General features: G+C 40.2%; 1 protein-coding gene across 1 annotated transcript in view; it reads right to left on the reverse strand.

Moving 5' to 3' along the window:
* The window catches only part of Kcnh5 (potassium voltage-gated channel subfamily H member 5), a 270,367-nt gene that overhangs the window by 114,509 nt on the left and 138,199 nt on the right, over positions 1–17,659 (reverse strand). The window contains exon 7 of the mRNA XM_051147630.1: positions 2,077–2,276. Coding sequence (XP_051003587.1) covers positions 2,077–2,276 — 200 coding nt within the window. The remainder of the gene's footprint in view (positions 1–2,076; positions 2,277–17,659) is intronic.

The following is a 17,659-nucleotide window of genomic DNA, read 5'->3' on the forward strand; positions in this document are numbered from 1 at the left end:
ATTAGGAAGGCTGAGAACCACTGCCCTAGAGCTATAGGTGGTTGTGATTCACCACTATGGAGCTGGGGACTAAACTGAGGTTTTCTACAAGAGCAGCAAGTGCACTTATCCTTGGAACCACCTTTCTTCCAGCTGCTTTTTGTCAACATCTTAATGCACTGCCATTGTATTTTAGGGTTATGTGTTATATATACTATTTACTAGCTAACTAGATGCTCAGCAGCAGGCCTGTGAGTCTTCTGCTCTGTTGTTAGAGTCTTTGCTTAAATCAAGGAATTGGATACAAATCTTTGTTTTCTTCTTGTTTGGGTAGCATATGGTATGCAGTTAAGAAGTATTTTTAAAACTTAGTTTGACAGAGGATGTAATAACTGAGAATCCCCACACCCCCTCTGTAGGCCCAGACTCTGGCACATGTCTTCTTTAAATCAGGAATACAGTTGCCCTAGCTAACATGTATCCGATCTGAGTGGAAATTTTCCTAATAGGCTGGAAGGAATCAACAGTCATGGCACATTTCACACATGCACAGCAAAGCTTTTATATTTGTCACATCAGCTTAAATCTACTCTTCCTAGTGCTCAAAAACAACTCTAACTGTGATTCAGTACTCTTACCCAGCCTCCTTCCGACTGATCCCTCTCCTCTTCTCCCATCCTGTCCTCTGATAGCTACCATTCTACACTCAAGGGGTCTTTTTTAAGTTCTCTGAATGAGAGAGACCATGAGGTACTTGTCCTTCTAGGTCTAATTCCATTTAACAATGTTCGCTGGCTCCACCTATTTCATTATACATGAAAAGATTTCTTTTTTTTTTTTTTCTTTAAATGTTTACTTTATCTTTACTATTGTGAATAGTGCAACAGTAAGCACAGGAGTGTGGACAGCCCTTTTGTACAGTGGCCTACTTTCATTTCATAGTTACCCAGAAGTGGGACAGATCGATCCTGTGGTAGACTGACTTTAAGCTTTTTGAGGGAACACCCTATGTTCAATAGAAGTTGTACTAATTTCCATTCCAACAGTGCACGAGTTCCCTCTCTTCAACACCCTTGACAGCATTTGTGCTTTTGCCTTTTTGTCGCTTACTGTATGCCGCCTCTACTTGTCATCCCTTACATTTTGTGTAAATCAGGTGGTATACAAAAGTGAGGAGGAGACTTTAATTTGCTTTTCGTGGAGAGTTTTGGGTCCTTTCTTTGCCCAAATATAAGATAGGTGGGAAATTTTTTAACTATGTTCTCATTTTAAAAAAAAACAAGAAACAAAACATGGAAATAACTAGAAAGGAGGTATGTCTCTACAACTTGTCTAAAAAAAATCAAGGGAAGATTAATAATTATGTGAAAGAGAGGAGTTTAAGAGGAAGACACAATAGAAGATATAACTTTTTTCACTTATAACAATGGAGTTTCATTCTATTTTCCTTTTAAAAATACACCTTTTAAATACCCCCCTCACTCTGTGTGTGTGTGTGTGTGTGTGTGTGTGTGTGTGTGTGTGCGCGTGTGTGTGTGCTCGCGCGCCTATGTGTGCAGGTACCCACTGAGACCAGAAGAGGGTGTCTGATCCCTTGGAACAGGAGTTACAGGAGGCCGTGAGCTGCCAGACATCAGTGCTAGGAACATAATTCCAGTTGTTAGCAAGGGCAGCAAGCTCTCTCAACTGCTGAGCTATCTCGCAAGCCCCCTGTAATTTTCAAATGGACAGCAAGTCAAAGGAATAATTAAGAATAAGGTCTCATAGGAGAGTGCTCAGAGAGTTTAACAGAAAATTACTAAGTGGTAATGAGGGTATCGTGGGAAATGAAGTAATGAGCTGTTTTCAGAAACTGAAATTTCTCAATTGAATATCATGACTGGTACTAATTGACTGTTAATGGTTGGATGCTCTGCACCGTCTAAGCTCTCAATAAATGTGATTGATTGAAATGTCACTTACAAAAACTATAGTAACATTTATAAAGCAATCATACAGGTAAAATGTAAGTGGGAAATGTAATGCATCTAAATATCCTGCTTAAGCAGAATAACAACAACAATAATAATAATTATTATTATTATCAAACAACTATACCTTCTCCGTGTCGATGCCTTTTGACATTGACCATGTTGAGACAATATAATCCATGACTCGTTCACTAAGGCCTTTTGGGACTTGATATAACTTCAGGAAATCTCGAACGTTATTCAGCATCTCATGGTAACGGTTGGTGTTGGCATACATTTGCTGGAAAATTGTGGTAACATTTCCAAAAATAGTTGCATAAAGAAGAGCTGAAATAAAAGAAACGATAGAAATAAAACAGATATCACAATAAAAAAATTAAGTTGACTAAATCAATAAATAATGTTTCATAAGTATCTTGATGAGATTCCAGAGGTTAACACACATGAAGAAACCCCTGACTACACTTCTTTGGCACCTGGTATGCTCTCTAGAAATGTTACCACAGAACAACAGTCACAAACTCAGTGAACATTGTGATGCCACAAAGTTATAAATTTGCTAAGATTTCTAGCCCTGTTTTATTTTATTACTATTATTATTGTGCGAGTGCCATAGCATGTGTGCATGTGTGTGCATGCATGCATGTGTATGCATGTGTAGAGGTCAGAGAACAACTTTTGAGTCATTCGTTCTCTCATTTTGTCTTTCCATTGGCTCTTGGGTCACTAGGCTTATGTAGCAAGCACCTACTCACTGTGCCATCTTGCCAGCCCCTATGATTTCTGGCCTTTTCCCTGCTCCAGCCTCACCCTCTCAAGGGAAAGCAAATCAGGTCACAATTTGCAGGGCTCGATGATCTCACTTAGAAATGTCTGCTCTTCTCACAGCTTTACTCCTTCAAGCTTTTCGAGTACTTCTTTAGTTATAAATATTTTTGACAGAACATCAGAAGTACAGGGGGTGGAGACAGATTAAAGTGCTCTATTTTTAGAACTTTGAGTAGATAAGTAAGAACGAAACTAAAAGCTGAAATAAAACTGTCAGAGAGCTTGGAGTCATTAAGCATGTGTCAGTACAGAAAGAAGTAGAAATGTTTTGAACCCATCATTTTAAGAGCGAAGACAGCGTGTGACCATTGTGAGTTATCTTCAGGGCACTGTCAGTGAAAGTGAGTGCTGCCTACGGTTGGACCTAGAGTGCACCAGCTCTCTTCTCTCTGGGCCCTGTTTGTCTGCTCATAAGGATCCACTGTGGGGAAACTTTGTAAAAGCCATGGGGAGGCCTGGTGGCACTCAGAGGAAGGATAGCAGGCTACCAAGAAGAGACTTGGTACCCTATGAGCACATACAGGGGGAGGAGGTCCCCTTCAGTCACAGCCATAGGGGAGGGGAGTAAGGGGAAAATGGGAGGGAGGGAGGGAGGGAGGAATGGGAGGATACAAGGGATGGGATAACAATTGAGATGTAATATGAATAAATTAATAAAATATATTTTTAAAAAGTCATTGAGTTCCAACTGCAACTGAACGTGCATCCACCGTCTCATCCTACACAACCTCCTTCCCATCACTTTCTCATTAGCAGGAAGCACAGAAGAAAGGGAGGTGGCATTTTACTCTGATTTTCAGTAAACACCATGTAGCAACTGTAGGAATTCTAGAAGCTTCTCAGCAAAGATCACTTCTATCTGTCATTTTCCATTCATTTGAAAAAAAATTGCTTCTTGGGAGAAAAATATGAGCTATTTCCTTTGCAGTTTTACAGCCAAATTCAGTTTGATACAAATGATGTAAAACCCAGCTAGTAAAGCAGCTTAGGATCCTGTCTATGCTGGATGGGGTAGGGTGGGGGTGGAATTATTTATTTCTCTGAAAGCAGGTGTTCTCCTCTGACTGTAACATGTTGTAATTCCACAAAAGAAAGTTGTTACTTTATAAAAATCTCTGTAGTTTTTTTTTCTGTTGTTTTTTTAGGGATTTGAATATCAGAGCAGGATGATTTTTTTCAAAATAGATGGTATATAATTAAAATTGGGTAGAAATATTTCTAAACTGGGTCTCTAAAACTTTAAATAGTCTTATTTAAGAAGCAATACCCCTTCACCCCCACTATAAGTAATCACAGACATGACATCCCCATTACATCACTGTTGTGCGTAAGAACAGAAAGAGCAACTATATGAACAAATTACCAGAGAATAACCATCTAAAATATGCAAATATATGTTTTCAGAAAAGAAACAACCAGAATGAAATAAAAAAAAATTATTGACTAACTACATTACTGAGACAATGCACTAAGTGTGTTCTGTAATAGTTCCCAGTTTTTAAAAATTGTCAATCAATATCACAGGATGCCTTATTATTTGTGTTTAATTAGACTGTTTCTCTAATATGCTTGCAATACTGTTTGCCAAGCGTCTTATTGCTGCTTTCCACACAGAGGCCTAGCAAATAATGTCTCCCACAGAAACGTGAAGTTGAACAGCTTTTCACATCTTTGCAAGAGCTGAGGAAACCAAGTAAGAGACAACTGTGGTGGGTCTTAGCATAGTAAGAGAGGAAGCATTGAAGAACACAGAAAGAAACAGTGTTTTCAGGCTATGGCCCTAACTTAAGAAGTACACTCAGAGACTCCTCCTGCTCAAGGGAGGAGGCAATTAAGCTCATGCCTTAAAGTTTTGATGGATCAGTGTGGAGAAATGCTGTATCTATCGCAAAGGAAGAAGAGAGGTAGGCGCAAGACTGCAGTGGAATTTTGTTCACCTGGTAAAACCCAACACTGTGCCTATCAGAATTCAAGTTTCTACACCAAGGCCAATGCCCACTTCTGGACCTGTCCTGCCTCCATCACAGAGAGCTGAGTCCCCAGTGGGACACCTCTGTATTCTGGACCTTACCCCTGTGTTGCAAGGTGAGACTGCACCACCCACAGGCTGCAGTAGCACGGGTTGTGACCCCAGGCTGCATTGAGCTGAGCCCAGGAGAGTTTGGACTTTGGATGCAGCAGTCTGGAAGCACTGACAGGCCATGGGAGCTTATGACCCTCAAGCATGAGGTCCGGGAAGAAATGAGCCTCCTGAGGCTTCCAACCACACCTCAGTAATTGGGGGTGATATGTCTGGGCATCCCTAGAGAGACTTTGAGAAACATCTGCCTGACAGCATGCTAACCAGGGATTTGTAAGAAACAGGGGCCTCAAGCACCCCACAATATTAAAACAATGGCAGTGCTCCCCGGTGGACTTGTGGCAAATCTGAATGTAAGTTCTCAACCACTACTTAAATGGCTGCAGCCACAAAAGAGCTGCTTAGAATTCCCGAGACAGGCAAAAGCAAAGCCACATCTTCAACTGACAATGATGGATAAAATGCAGTGCCAATTGCTGACCATATAGTAGTCAATAATCACACAGCCAGGGATTTCTGTAAAGTCTTTAAGGAAATTCAGCACATTTCAAGGAACCAGACAGAAACAACTCAGTGTTTCATCAGAGAAACCTAAGAGGACTGCAGTAACTAAAACACAATCGTAAATAGTCTTCAAACTGAAAAGAATAAAATTTTTAAAAATGAAAAAAGAAAGAAAGAAAAAGAATGAAGAACAAAGGAAGTTCACAGCAACTTTGGGACAGCATTAGAAGAACAAGTACTTGGGGTGTGGTACTCAAGAATCTGCAGATTGTTACAGATTTAAAACAGAAACACTCAACGAGACAATAATAGAAAACTACCATATCCTAAAATTGAAAAGAATCTAAAGTAGTGATCCAGAAGGTCAATGTCACCATAATTGGTTCCAAGGGTCACCATGCTTGATTCAACTCAATGAAATCTATCTCAAATTATAACATAATCAACTCCTGGATGTTAAATTAAAAGAGAAGGTTCTTGAGATAGCAAGAAATAACACTTGCGCATGCATATAATGCACATAGACACATAAGTACACATGCACACACATACATACATGAAGACACATCCTACAGTTACCTGATTTCAGTAGGATGAACTTGTCATGCATGCTAAACAACGTTTCTCAACCTGTGGTCATGACCTCCACAAGGGTCATAGATCAGATATTTACATTATGAATCATAACAACAAAATCACAGTTATTAAGTAGCAACATGATAATTTTATAATTGGGGTCACCAAACATGAGGAACTGTATTAAAGTGTCACATCATTAAGATGGTTAAGAACCACTGTGCTAGCATGGGAGAATAACAAAGTAGAAGGATCCAGAGGGTCCTAGAAACCTACAAGTAGAACATTAGGATAGGCAGATTTGGGCCCAGATGTCCCGCTCAAACTAAGGCACCAGCCAAGGACAATACAGGCGGTAAACTTTAAACCCCTACCCAGATCTAGCCAATGGTCAGAACATTCTCCACAGTTGAGTGGAGAGTGGAATATGACTTTCTCACATACTCTGGTGCCTCACATTTGACCATGTCCCCTGGAGGGGGAGACCTGGTGGCACTCAGAGGAAGGACAGCAGGTTGCCAAGAAGAGACTTGATACCCTATGAGCATATACAGGGGGAGGTAATCCCCCTCAGGAACAGTCATAGGGGAGGAAAATAAGGGGAAAATGGGAGGGAGGGGAGAATGGGAGGATACAAGGGATGGGATAACCATTGAGATGTAACAAGAATAAATTAATAAAAAAAAATAAGTAGAAAAAAAAAAAAAAAAAAAAAAAAAAGAACCGGTACTGGCACAGCAACAGGCTGGTTGATCAGTGGAATCGAATCGAAGACCCAGATATGAATCCACACACATATGGTCACTTGAATTTTGACAAAGAAGCCAAATCCATTCAATGGAAAAAAGATAGCATCTTCAACAAATGGTGCTGGTCTAACTGGAGGTCTATGTGTAAAAAAATGAAACTGGACCCATATTTGTCACTTTGCACAAAACTCAAATCCAAGTGGATTAAAGACCTCAACATAAAACCAGAGACACTAAGTCACTTAGAGGAAAAAGTGGGGAAGAGCCTGGAACATATTGGCACAGGAGACAACTTCCTGAACAGAAAACCAACGGCCCAGGCCTTAATGTCAACAATTTATAAATGGGACCTCATGAGGCTGAGAAGCTTCTGTAAGGCAGGAGACATGGTCAAGAGAACAAAGCGACAGCCTACAGACTGGGAAAAGATCTTCACCAACCCTATATCTGACAAAGGTCTAATATCCAAAATATATAAAGAACTCAAGAAGCTAAACACCACCAAACCAAATAACCCAATTGAGAAGTGGGGCTTGGGACTAAACAGAGAATTCTCAACAGAGGAATATCAAATGGCTGAGAAACACTTAAAGAAATGCTCAACCTCCTTAGTCATCAGGGAAATGCAAATCAAAACAACTCTGAGATTCCATCTTACACCCATCAGAATGGCTAAGATCAAAAATTCAAGTGACACCACATGCTGGTGAGGATGTGGGGAGAGAGGAACACTCCTTCATTGCTGGTGGGAATGCAAACTAGTACAGCCACTTTGGAAATCTATCTGGTGCTATCTCAGAAAAATGGGAATAGGGCTTCCTCAAGACCCAGCTATTCCACTCCTTGGAATATACCCAGAAGATGCTCCAGCACACAACAAGAAAATTTGCTCAACCATGTTCATAGCAGCCTTATTCATAATAGCCAGAACATGGAAACAGCCTAAGTGTCCCTCAGTAGAAGAGTGGATAAAGAAATGTGGTACATATACACTATGGAATACTACTCAGCTATTAAAAACAAGGAATTCCCGAATTTGTGGATAAATGGATTGAGCTAGAAATGATCATAATGAGTGAGTTCACCCAGAAGCAGAAAGACTTAAATGGTATATACTCACTTATATCTGCATACTAGCCCAAGGGGCATGTCCCACGAAAGCTTTCACTTACCAGGAAACTGGGACAGAGGGGAGGGCATCCTATTGGGACTCTAGATGAGAGACGCATGGGAGAATAGCAAAATAAAAGGATACAGAGGGTCCTAGAAACCTACAAGTAGAACAATATGATAGGCAGATTTGAGCCCAGGGGTCCTGCTCAAACTAAGGCACCAGCCAAGGACAATACAGGAGGTAAACTTTAAACCCCTTCCCAGATCTAGCCAATGGTCAGAACATTCTCCACAGTTGAGTGGAGAGTGTGATATGACTTTCTCATGTACTCTGGCGCCTCACATTTGACCATGTCCCCTGGAGGGGGAGACCTGGTGGCACTCAGAGGAAGGACAGCAGGTTGCCAAGAAGAGACTTGATACCCTATGAGAATATACAGGGGGAGGTAATCCCCCTCAGGAACAGTCATAGGGGAGGGGAATAATGGGAAAATGGGGGGGGGGGAGGAATGGGAGGATACAAGGGATGGGATAAACATTGAGATGGAACAAGAATAAATTAATAAAAAAAAGGAAAAAAAATTGTAAAAGCCGGTATTAATTTTTTTTGTAAGAGAGGATTATAAAGCTTGATTAATTTTGCTGCACTCTGTTAAAACACACCAGGATTTCAACAACCAGTGTACATTTAGTGTAGACTCAGCCTTATGGTATTTGATTTTCCAACAATTAAGTTGAAACTCTCAGTGCTGCAAAGTTCATGGTGGAACTTCAGTGTTATTTTACACATAATTCACACTTAAAGTTACACCATTTGACTGTCTTCTATGTTGTATCCTCAGTGCCCAGGACAGGACCTGTAACACACTGAGCAATCAACAGATATCTGCCAAATAAATGCAATTTGAAATTTAAAAAAAAAAAAATAAGAACCACTATGCTAGAGGAAAAGAAACTATCCATAAAGGATACTATACGTAGCAAAGCTGTGGTTCAGAGATAAAAATTATCCTCAGACAAACAAAAGCTGAAAAAATTTATCATTACATGACATGTCCTCACAAATGAAACAAACAAACAAAAAGAGACCAAATTCTTTAAATGGATAGAAAAGGTGCTAACCAGCTAGAAAGTACTGGTCATCTAAAACTTTTTAATAAGAGTAACTACAGAAACTCAGAACACCCTCACATGGAAAACACAGTGCATAAACCATGTATGTCCAACATAAAGACAAAAAGCAGAGCAATCAAAATTAACACTACACTAGCATGTTGAAGCAGGCAATATAGAAAGACATATAACAGGACATTAAAGCTCACAAGATGAGGGTGGGTCACTATAAACATAACACTTTTCCCTCTCCTCACTCTTCCTTATCCCTCTTGCTTCCTCGGTCCATTTTATGATCAGTGTTAAAACCACTCTCATTTCAAAATGCCTTACTTTAATTAAATAATGTTCTTGCCTTAAATCCCACTGTAACCACAAAGCAAAACCCAGCAACTGACAGATGAGTAATGATAATCCAGGAATCAAAACTCCCTTTTAGCCAAAAAAAAAAAAAAAAAAAAAAAAATCACCCATGCACTGTAAAAAAAAAACTACAAGAGAAGAAGAAAATCACTAGAAAAACTAGGAACCAGGCCCAAAATAGCACAAGCAAGATATTTTTTAATAATTCTGTGAAATGTAAATTAATTAATTCCCCAAGAAAAATAAGTGACGGTACTGAGCAAATGATCTGCCAGCGACAAGTGGCCATGTGCTTCATCTTTTCCACCTCGCTAGGCGTCTTCCCTTCATACGGTAATCTCTTCTCCTCACTCAGTCCTCTGCTTAAAACTGAGTTCCTCTCAGGGGTCTCCCCTGACTACATGGATTGAAGGTTCTCTTCCACCAGGACTCTCCAGATCGCTGATGGAACTCAACTATCTCTGCTCTAATTTATATTTGTGCCCTCGCTTGCTAGTTACTCATCTTCCACACTGGGAAGGCAAATTCTACAAAGTGCAGTTGGCCTTTTCCTGTATGCTTACTATTACTATATTTCTCCTCAAAGAACATACAGTTTCTGGGACATAGTATGTGTTCAATATTTTTCTAGTAAAGTCTATGCCATGAAACCCCAAGAAATACAAGAAGACCAACTAACCAGGCCTCAGAGGAACTTGTGGAGACTGAAGCACCAACCAAGGACCATGCATGGGCTGGACCTAGGCTCCATACACAGAAGTAGCAGATGGGCAGCTCAGGCTCCATGTGGGTCCCCTAGTAAGGAGAGTGGGGACTGTCTCTGACATGGACTCAGTTGCCTGCTTTTTTATCACTCCCCACTGGCCCCTCACCAGACCACAGGGGAAGAGGACAAGCTCAGTCCTGAGGCAACTTGATGAGCTGGGTGGGTGGGAAGGGTGTGACTCCTTTTTCTGAGGAATAGGGGAGGGGAGATGGAGGAAGAGGGAGGGAGGGTGAGACCTCAAGGAGAGGAGGGGGGGGCTATGATCAGGATGTAAAGTGAGTAAACAAATAAATTCATTTTAAAAATCTTTTTTACTTAAAAAAAGCAAGAAATGCTATTCCAAAACATTTTTCACATAAAATCCCACTGTTAGTGATAAAACAGTATATATAAAATACATATTACTAAGACAGGTATTGTAATGAAATGTTTAAAAAGAAAAGTTCTATATGCGCTGATCACATTAAGACGATAAGTACATGGGAAAGCCCCATCACTACCCAGCAAACATGAACACTCATTGTGGAGCTGGCCAGCTGTGTAGACACATGTCACACTGTTTTACTGTCTGAGCGGACATACTCAATCACACACAAATAATGACAAGGAGTGTGTGTGTGACAATTTCAGAAGTCAGTTTTTATCTAATTTTTGTAGTATTTTAGATATAACACAACTGCTAATTTTGTAAGCTTCCGTCTCTGTAATCTTGGCATACACATTAGTAACTGTCATATGTAAAGTCTTACTTTTCCTTTATCCATTACAAAAAGATTACTGTAAAGAATTTTTGTCACACCAAGATAGGAAAGATGCTTTCTTCAAGGCTGCAAAATACAAATAGCCCAAACATTAAGAATGTAACATTTATATAATTCCTGATTGTGTCATGGGTCTTCTTGCTATGGGTAATTTATTGTATATGTGTGTAATAATATAAATGTATATGTAAAATTTTTTAATTAATACAAAAATTTAATTAAAAAAAGAAAGAAAATTATGGATGATTAAGGATGGTGATAAATACTTGGATACCCCTGTCATCAAGAGGCAGAGTCCCTTTCCCCTTAAATCTTGGCATACCCCAATGGTATATGTTGGCTGTGACTGTACAATATTATCTAGGCTTATGCCTCACAAAACTAGAAATTTCCAGTTCTTCGTTATATGAATATCTCTGAAAATTTAGTTTCCATTTCATGAGGAAGCCAAAATGTTATAGATACATGTTTATGGAGAGGAATAAAGAATATTGGCCAATGGTCTTGACCTTAGACTAAGTAATTTTAAATATTGATATAAACATGCATTTATGAAAGCATATAAGATATTCATGTTCAATTACCAGTTCTCTTTTCAGTATATTCAAGCTGAGATTGTAGGTACAGCATACAATGTGACAGCATCAGTTCAACAGCTACTTGGGTGAACCAATTAAAGGGAGGTCTTCCCAGTCCCGGTCATATCATTCCAGCCAATACCAAATGAAGTGGAAAGAAGCCCTGTTCCCCAAGCCCTTCAAAAGTCACAGATTTATGGCATAATACATCATAGTTCTTTTTTAAAAGCCACTATGTTTGATTAGCTATGCACCTATAATAATGTAAATTATAATAAAGCATAGTAGTTCTCAGTTGGAGCGTACCTGGGGCAGGAGAGTAGAGAGCCTACATGCCAGAGTTTGTTCGGGAATAAAGCTTTTCAACATTAAGTATGCTTTTATGCTAAAACCCAAAAGCACCTGTTCTCATAAAGTCATAAGTGAATGCTTAATTTAAAAAAAAAAACAGATATAGAGTGAATGGATCTGAGAGGAGTGAAGGAGTTGGGAGGGAACATGATGAAAATAAACTGTATGAAATTCTCAAAGAATCCATGCAGATATTTTGAAAAGATTGAATGATGCTACTTTGGTAATCATAAACATCAGTATTCACTTGAGAACCATTCGGTTTAGTTATTTCTATGGGGTCCAGGTTATATGCCAGCCAGTTCACTAGCCACTGGGACTAAAGTTTAAAATGAGACATTATGCTTTCAGGGCTGACTGTTGGGCACTGAGCAGCCAATGGGTGTACTCTTCCCTGGGGAAGTCCTCCTCTCCCACTCCCACCTCTGATTGGCTGTCATTATTAGCTCTATGTGTAGGGTTGGGCCATCAGGGGTTCCCCAGATTCCCCTCCCTTCTAGTTTGGAACATCCACTGGTTTTGTCCTTGTTCCTCTCACATTTGGGCAGCCAAGCTGGTGGGATTCTATGGGTGTAATTTCTGTCATTTCTGCAACACACAATGGCACATCAAACTCCCTTATCCCCTGCCTCTTACAATCCTTCCATGCCCTCTTCCACATTGTTTCCTGAGTCTTAGGTGCAGATGTGTTTTGTAGATGCATCATATCTATTGGGTATACATAGACAGATATGCATGCAACAATTAATGAAAAACCAGGCCACGAATTTCAAGTAGAGTAGAGAGTATATGGGAGGGTTTGAAAAGAGAAAGAGGAAGGTGAAAATCTTGTAATTATACTACATTCTCAAAAAGCCCCACATATTTGGAATATCTCAAAAAAAAGATTATCAGCTTCAAGTAGCATATAAAATTTCCTATACTTAAATATTAATTTTAGTTATCCCACACCAAATTTTTGAGAGAAAGCTTATATTTAAAAAGTAATAATATAGTTTTTTTTAATCCACAAATAAACTTAAAACCATTGAAAGCATTTGAATGATAAGTAGTTTGTTTCTCATAATTGAATACTTTGGGGAGCAAACACACATCTACACTCAGGTAATTAACTGCAGAGCCTCCACTAGGGAATTGCTGGTGGCAGAGAACATAATAATGCCAGGGAGGGTGCGGAAAAAAATATGTTCCGCATTTACTCCATTTTGCTTTTGCTTGGGTCAAGCTGCACTCACTGTGTTCTTATCAACAATTTTTTTTCTTTGTGGACTCTTTTGTACCTATTCACAACAGAAATCAATTGTGATTTTTTTTTTTAATTATCTTCCGTGTATGAGTCTTAGATGTGACCATTGACCTTAAGCAGAGCTATCTAAAATACTGATGTGGAAATGCAATTCTGGAGATTTGTAGGGTCACACAAATGGTTTAACCATCATTTGTTTCCTATTAAATTCCTTCCCTAAAGAGCCTGGAACATATTGGCACAGGAGACAACTTCCTGAACAGAACACCAACAGCCCAAGCCTTACTGTCAACAATTAATAAATGGGTCCTCATGAGGCTGAGAAGCTTCTGTAAGGCTGGAGACACTGTCAAGAGAACAAAGCGACAGCCTACAGACTGGGAAAAGATCTTCACCAACCCTATATCTGACAAAGGTCTAATATCCAAAATATATAAAGAACTCAAGAAATTAAACACCACCAAACCAAATAACCCAATTGAGAAATGGGGCTCAGAACTAAACAGAGAATTCTCAACAGAGGAATATCAAATGGTTGAGAAACACTTAAAGAAATGCTCAACCTCCTTAGTCATCAGGGAAATGCAAATCAAAACAACTCTGAGATTCCATCTTACATCCATCAGAATGGCTAAGATCAAAAACTCAAGTGACTCCACATGCTGGTGAGGATGTGGGGAGAGAGGAACACTCCTTCATTGCTGGTGGGAATGCAAACTAGTACAGCCGCTTTGGAAATCTATCTGGTGCTATTTCAGAAAAATGGGAATAGGGCTTCCTCAAGACCCAGCTATTCCACTCCTTGGAATATACCCAGAAGATGCTCCAGCACACAACAAGAAAATTTGCTCAACCATGTTCATAGCAGCCTTATTCATAATAGCCAGAACATGGAAACAGCCTAAGTGTCCCTCAGTAGAAGAGTGGATAAAGAAACTGTGGTACATATACACTATGGAATACTACTCAGCTATTAAAAACAAGGAATTCCCGAAATTTGTGGATAAATGGATTGAGCTAGAAATGATCATAATGAGTGAGTTAACCCAGAAGCAGAAAGACTTAAATGGTATATACTCACTTATATCTGCATACTAGCCCAAGGGGCATGTCCCACCAAAGCCTTCACTTACCAGGAAACTGGGACAGAGGGGAGGGCATCCTATTGGGACTCTAGATGAGAGACGCATGGGAGAATAGCAAAATAAAAGGATACAGAGGGTCCTAGAAACCTACAAGTAGAACAATATGATAGGTAGATTTGGGCCCAGGGGTCCTGCTCAAACTAAGGCACCAGCCAAGGACAATACAGGAGGTAAACTTTAAACCTCTACCCAGATCCAGCCAATGGTCAGAACATTCTCCACAGTTGAGTGGAGAGTGGGATATGACTTTCTCACGTACTCTGGTGCCTCACATTTGACCATGTCCCCTGGAGGGGGAGACCTGGTGGCACTCAGAGGAAGGACAGCAGGTTACCGAGAAGAGACTTGATACCCTATGAGCATATACAGGGGGAGGTAATCCCCCTCAGGAACAGTCATAGGGGAGGGGAATAAGGGGAGAAGGGGAGGGAGGGAGGAATGGGAGGATACAAGGGATGGGATAGCTATTGAGATGTAACAAGAATAAATTAATAATAAAAATTAAAAAAACAACAAAAAACAAAAAAAAATTCTTTCCCTAAAGCCCACTTTTACGGATGATATTTCAGAGGTGAATGAATGAGTCCTATCAATGTGGGGTTGGTTATCTGTGTAGCTTGTTAGAGAAATTGTAGTGACTCTAGTTGTTCTAAAGAGAACAGCCTCATTTTCTCAGAAATCTCTCCTGCCAGAGTGCCTCTCCTCAAAAGGTTCTTGTTTCCCTTGGATCATCTTTTCCATAAGCCATTTACGTAGGGTCCTTCGAGGCGTTCACATATCAGCTGGGCATGGTCTTTCCTTTTTTTATATAATATATTTTATTAATTTATTCATATTACATCTCAATTGTTATCCCATGCCTTGTATTCACCCATTCCTCCCTCCCTCCCATTTTCCCCTTCCTCCTCTCCCCTATGACTGTGACTGAGAGGGACCCCCTCCCCCTTTATATGCTCATAGGGTATCAAGTCTCTTCTTGGTAGCCTGCTATCCTTCCTCTGAGTGCCACCAGGCCTCCCCATGCTGGGGACGTGGTCAAATATTGGGCACCAGAGTGCATGTCTAGTCTTCACTTAGTCCCCGCGCCATTCCAACCAAAACCTGCACTGTACCACTTACTTATTGTATAATTCTTGGTGTTACATACTGATTATAGAAAAATATTTAAAACACCACCCCTCTCCTGGATACTGGAATTTTGAGAGAGGAATCAATGAGGTGATACAAGATGGTTGAAAACTCTTTGAATGAAAGTCAACTTGGAAGAGAAAATGAGACATCATCACTTATCAAAGTTTAGCAAAATGTTGGAGGGATTTCGCTAGCCTAGAACTGATCTTGTAGTTATCATAACAACCGACCTTGCCAAAGTAGCCCTAGTAACCAACATTCACCTCTATGTCATCCAGACACTTCTAAAGTTTAAGAAGAAAACCGTAAGCCTACATTTATCCTTCATTAATGTTATAATCAAAGACTGAAGGAGGACAGAGTCAGAAAGAAGTGGGGGCAGGGGAAAACAAGACTTTAATTAAAAACCAGAATTCTATGAAAGTAAAATGAAGTACCAAGATTGCTTATCTCTCATCTCTGTTCTTTTTTTTTTTTTTTTTATACCAAGTAAACTCATTTTCTTATTCTCTCTAATCCATGACAATATGGATATACTTTTAAAAAATTAACATGCCTCATTTGCTTGTACAGTTATAGTCTTTATAGTGTTGATAAAAAACTAGCTGAAAATTATATTGGTTTCATCAGTTCAGATCCATTGGTCTGAGTTATACATACAAATAATCCTTAGATGTAGCAATTGTCAGGCTGCCAAAGAAAACTGGGAATTAAAATTGCATGTCGTTAGACTAGTGGTGGTGATGGTGGTGGTGGGGATTTCAATCGATAAAGTGTTTGCTTTCTAAGTACATAGACCTTAGTTTGTACCCCAAATTTTACAGAAAAATGCTAGGTATGGTGGCCTGAGAGTATAACCCCATCACTGGGACGGGGGAGGATATATAGAAGGATACTTGGAGCTCGTTGGCCAGTCCTTTCTAACAGGTGAGCTTTCACCCAGTGAGGTTCCCTGTCTCCAAAGAGGCAGGTGAAGTCACTGAGAACTGCCCTGGTGGCTGTCTTCTGGCCTCTACAATTGCATACACACATGTGTGCACATCTGCACACATGCACATGCACCTGCATGAATACTCACACAGAAAGGTGCAATCAAAAATAAATATAAAAATAAAAATGTATGATATCTTCAGAAATGTCTAGCTCTTTCTTAGTGCCAGACTCTTACCCTTTACCCTAAGCTCTTCTCATAGTATCTGCTCCCCTGCTTCGTAGATCACACGCTTGTTTTTATTAGTTGATATATGTTGGTCAAATGCCCTTTTTATTTGTACTTATGCATGGGCGAGAGGGGCTTAAAGCTGTACTTGGAACAGTGATTACAAGATGTTGGCAAATGCCGCGACCCTTCCGACCAGCGGAAAATAAGAACACGACCCGAGCGTTCTTCTCCGGTTTATTCAGGAATTTTCAGCAAGCTTCTTTTTTTTCCCAACCCCGGATCCCCGCTTATATCCTCTGCCTCACCCAATCAGCAGCTCTTATGTCGGTAGCTCCAATTGGTCCCCGACAAGGCGGGATGCATATGTCAGAGCAAAGCGCGGCCCACAACCCAAATAAGGACTTGTTTACCAGGAGCAGAATTGCAAGTCATTTTGCCTGGCAGGTTGCCAGGCGCCATCTTAGGGAGGGCGATAGCTTCAGCTTCCCACAGGCAAACTCGTGGCCACTGTGAAAATTTGGGCAGTTGTTATGGAGGCAATAGGATTGATGGTCGTTTTCCTTTTAAAGAACTTTTAAACTTTTACAGTCTTGGGAACTTTTTTTTTGCATGCATTGATTTTTATAATAAGCACGCACCATGTTTACAGTTACATGCTATGTAGATACCATAAATAGAGAAGAGTTAAGTGGGAAGCAGGTATTAGAAGCATAAGAAACCAGATGGTCATAACAGTGATGCCACCCTCTGCTGTGTCTGCTGTGAGCTTTGTGTACAGTATCTCCAGGGAACCACACCATTCTCTCCAGGTCTTCCTTTTATGGTCATTGTAAATATAGGGGGCAGGGGCAGAGATTAAAACCAAATCTAACCCAAGCCAAAGCTTGATCAGAGCTTCAGTTTCAACAGGTACTCAACCCAGCATTCATATCAACTTTATGTTTAGGACTGCACACAATTATTCTCTCCACACCACAGAACAGTAACAGTGTCAGTTGTATCCTTGACAGGGCTCAGGGTTCTCACACATGAGTAGCAGGTCTCAGTGGACAGCACTCAGAAACTAGAATGTACATGGGCCAGAGTCAGTGTCCACCCCTTAATGTCACATGTCAGGAAACTGTGTGAGGACCTCACTGAGCTGGGATGTGACACAAGCAAGATTCTGTGTCTGTTATGGTTACTGATTCCAAACACCAATCATTTACTACTCCAGGAAAGAAGTTTGGCTGGCAAATAGCTTT

Source organism: Acomys russatus, chromosome 1 (genome assembly GCF_903995435.1).
Source record: "Acomys russatus chromosome 1, mAcoRus1.1, whole genome shotgun sequence".
In the NCBI taxonomy this organism is placed as follows: domain Eukaryota; kingdom Metazoa; phylum Chordata; class Mammalia; order Rodentia; family Muridae; genus Acomys; species Acomys russatus.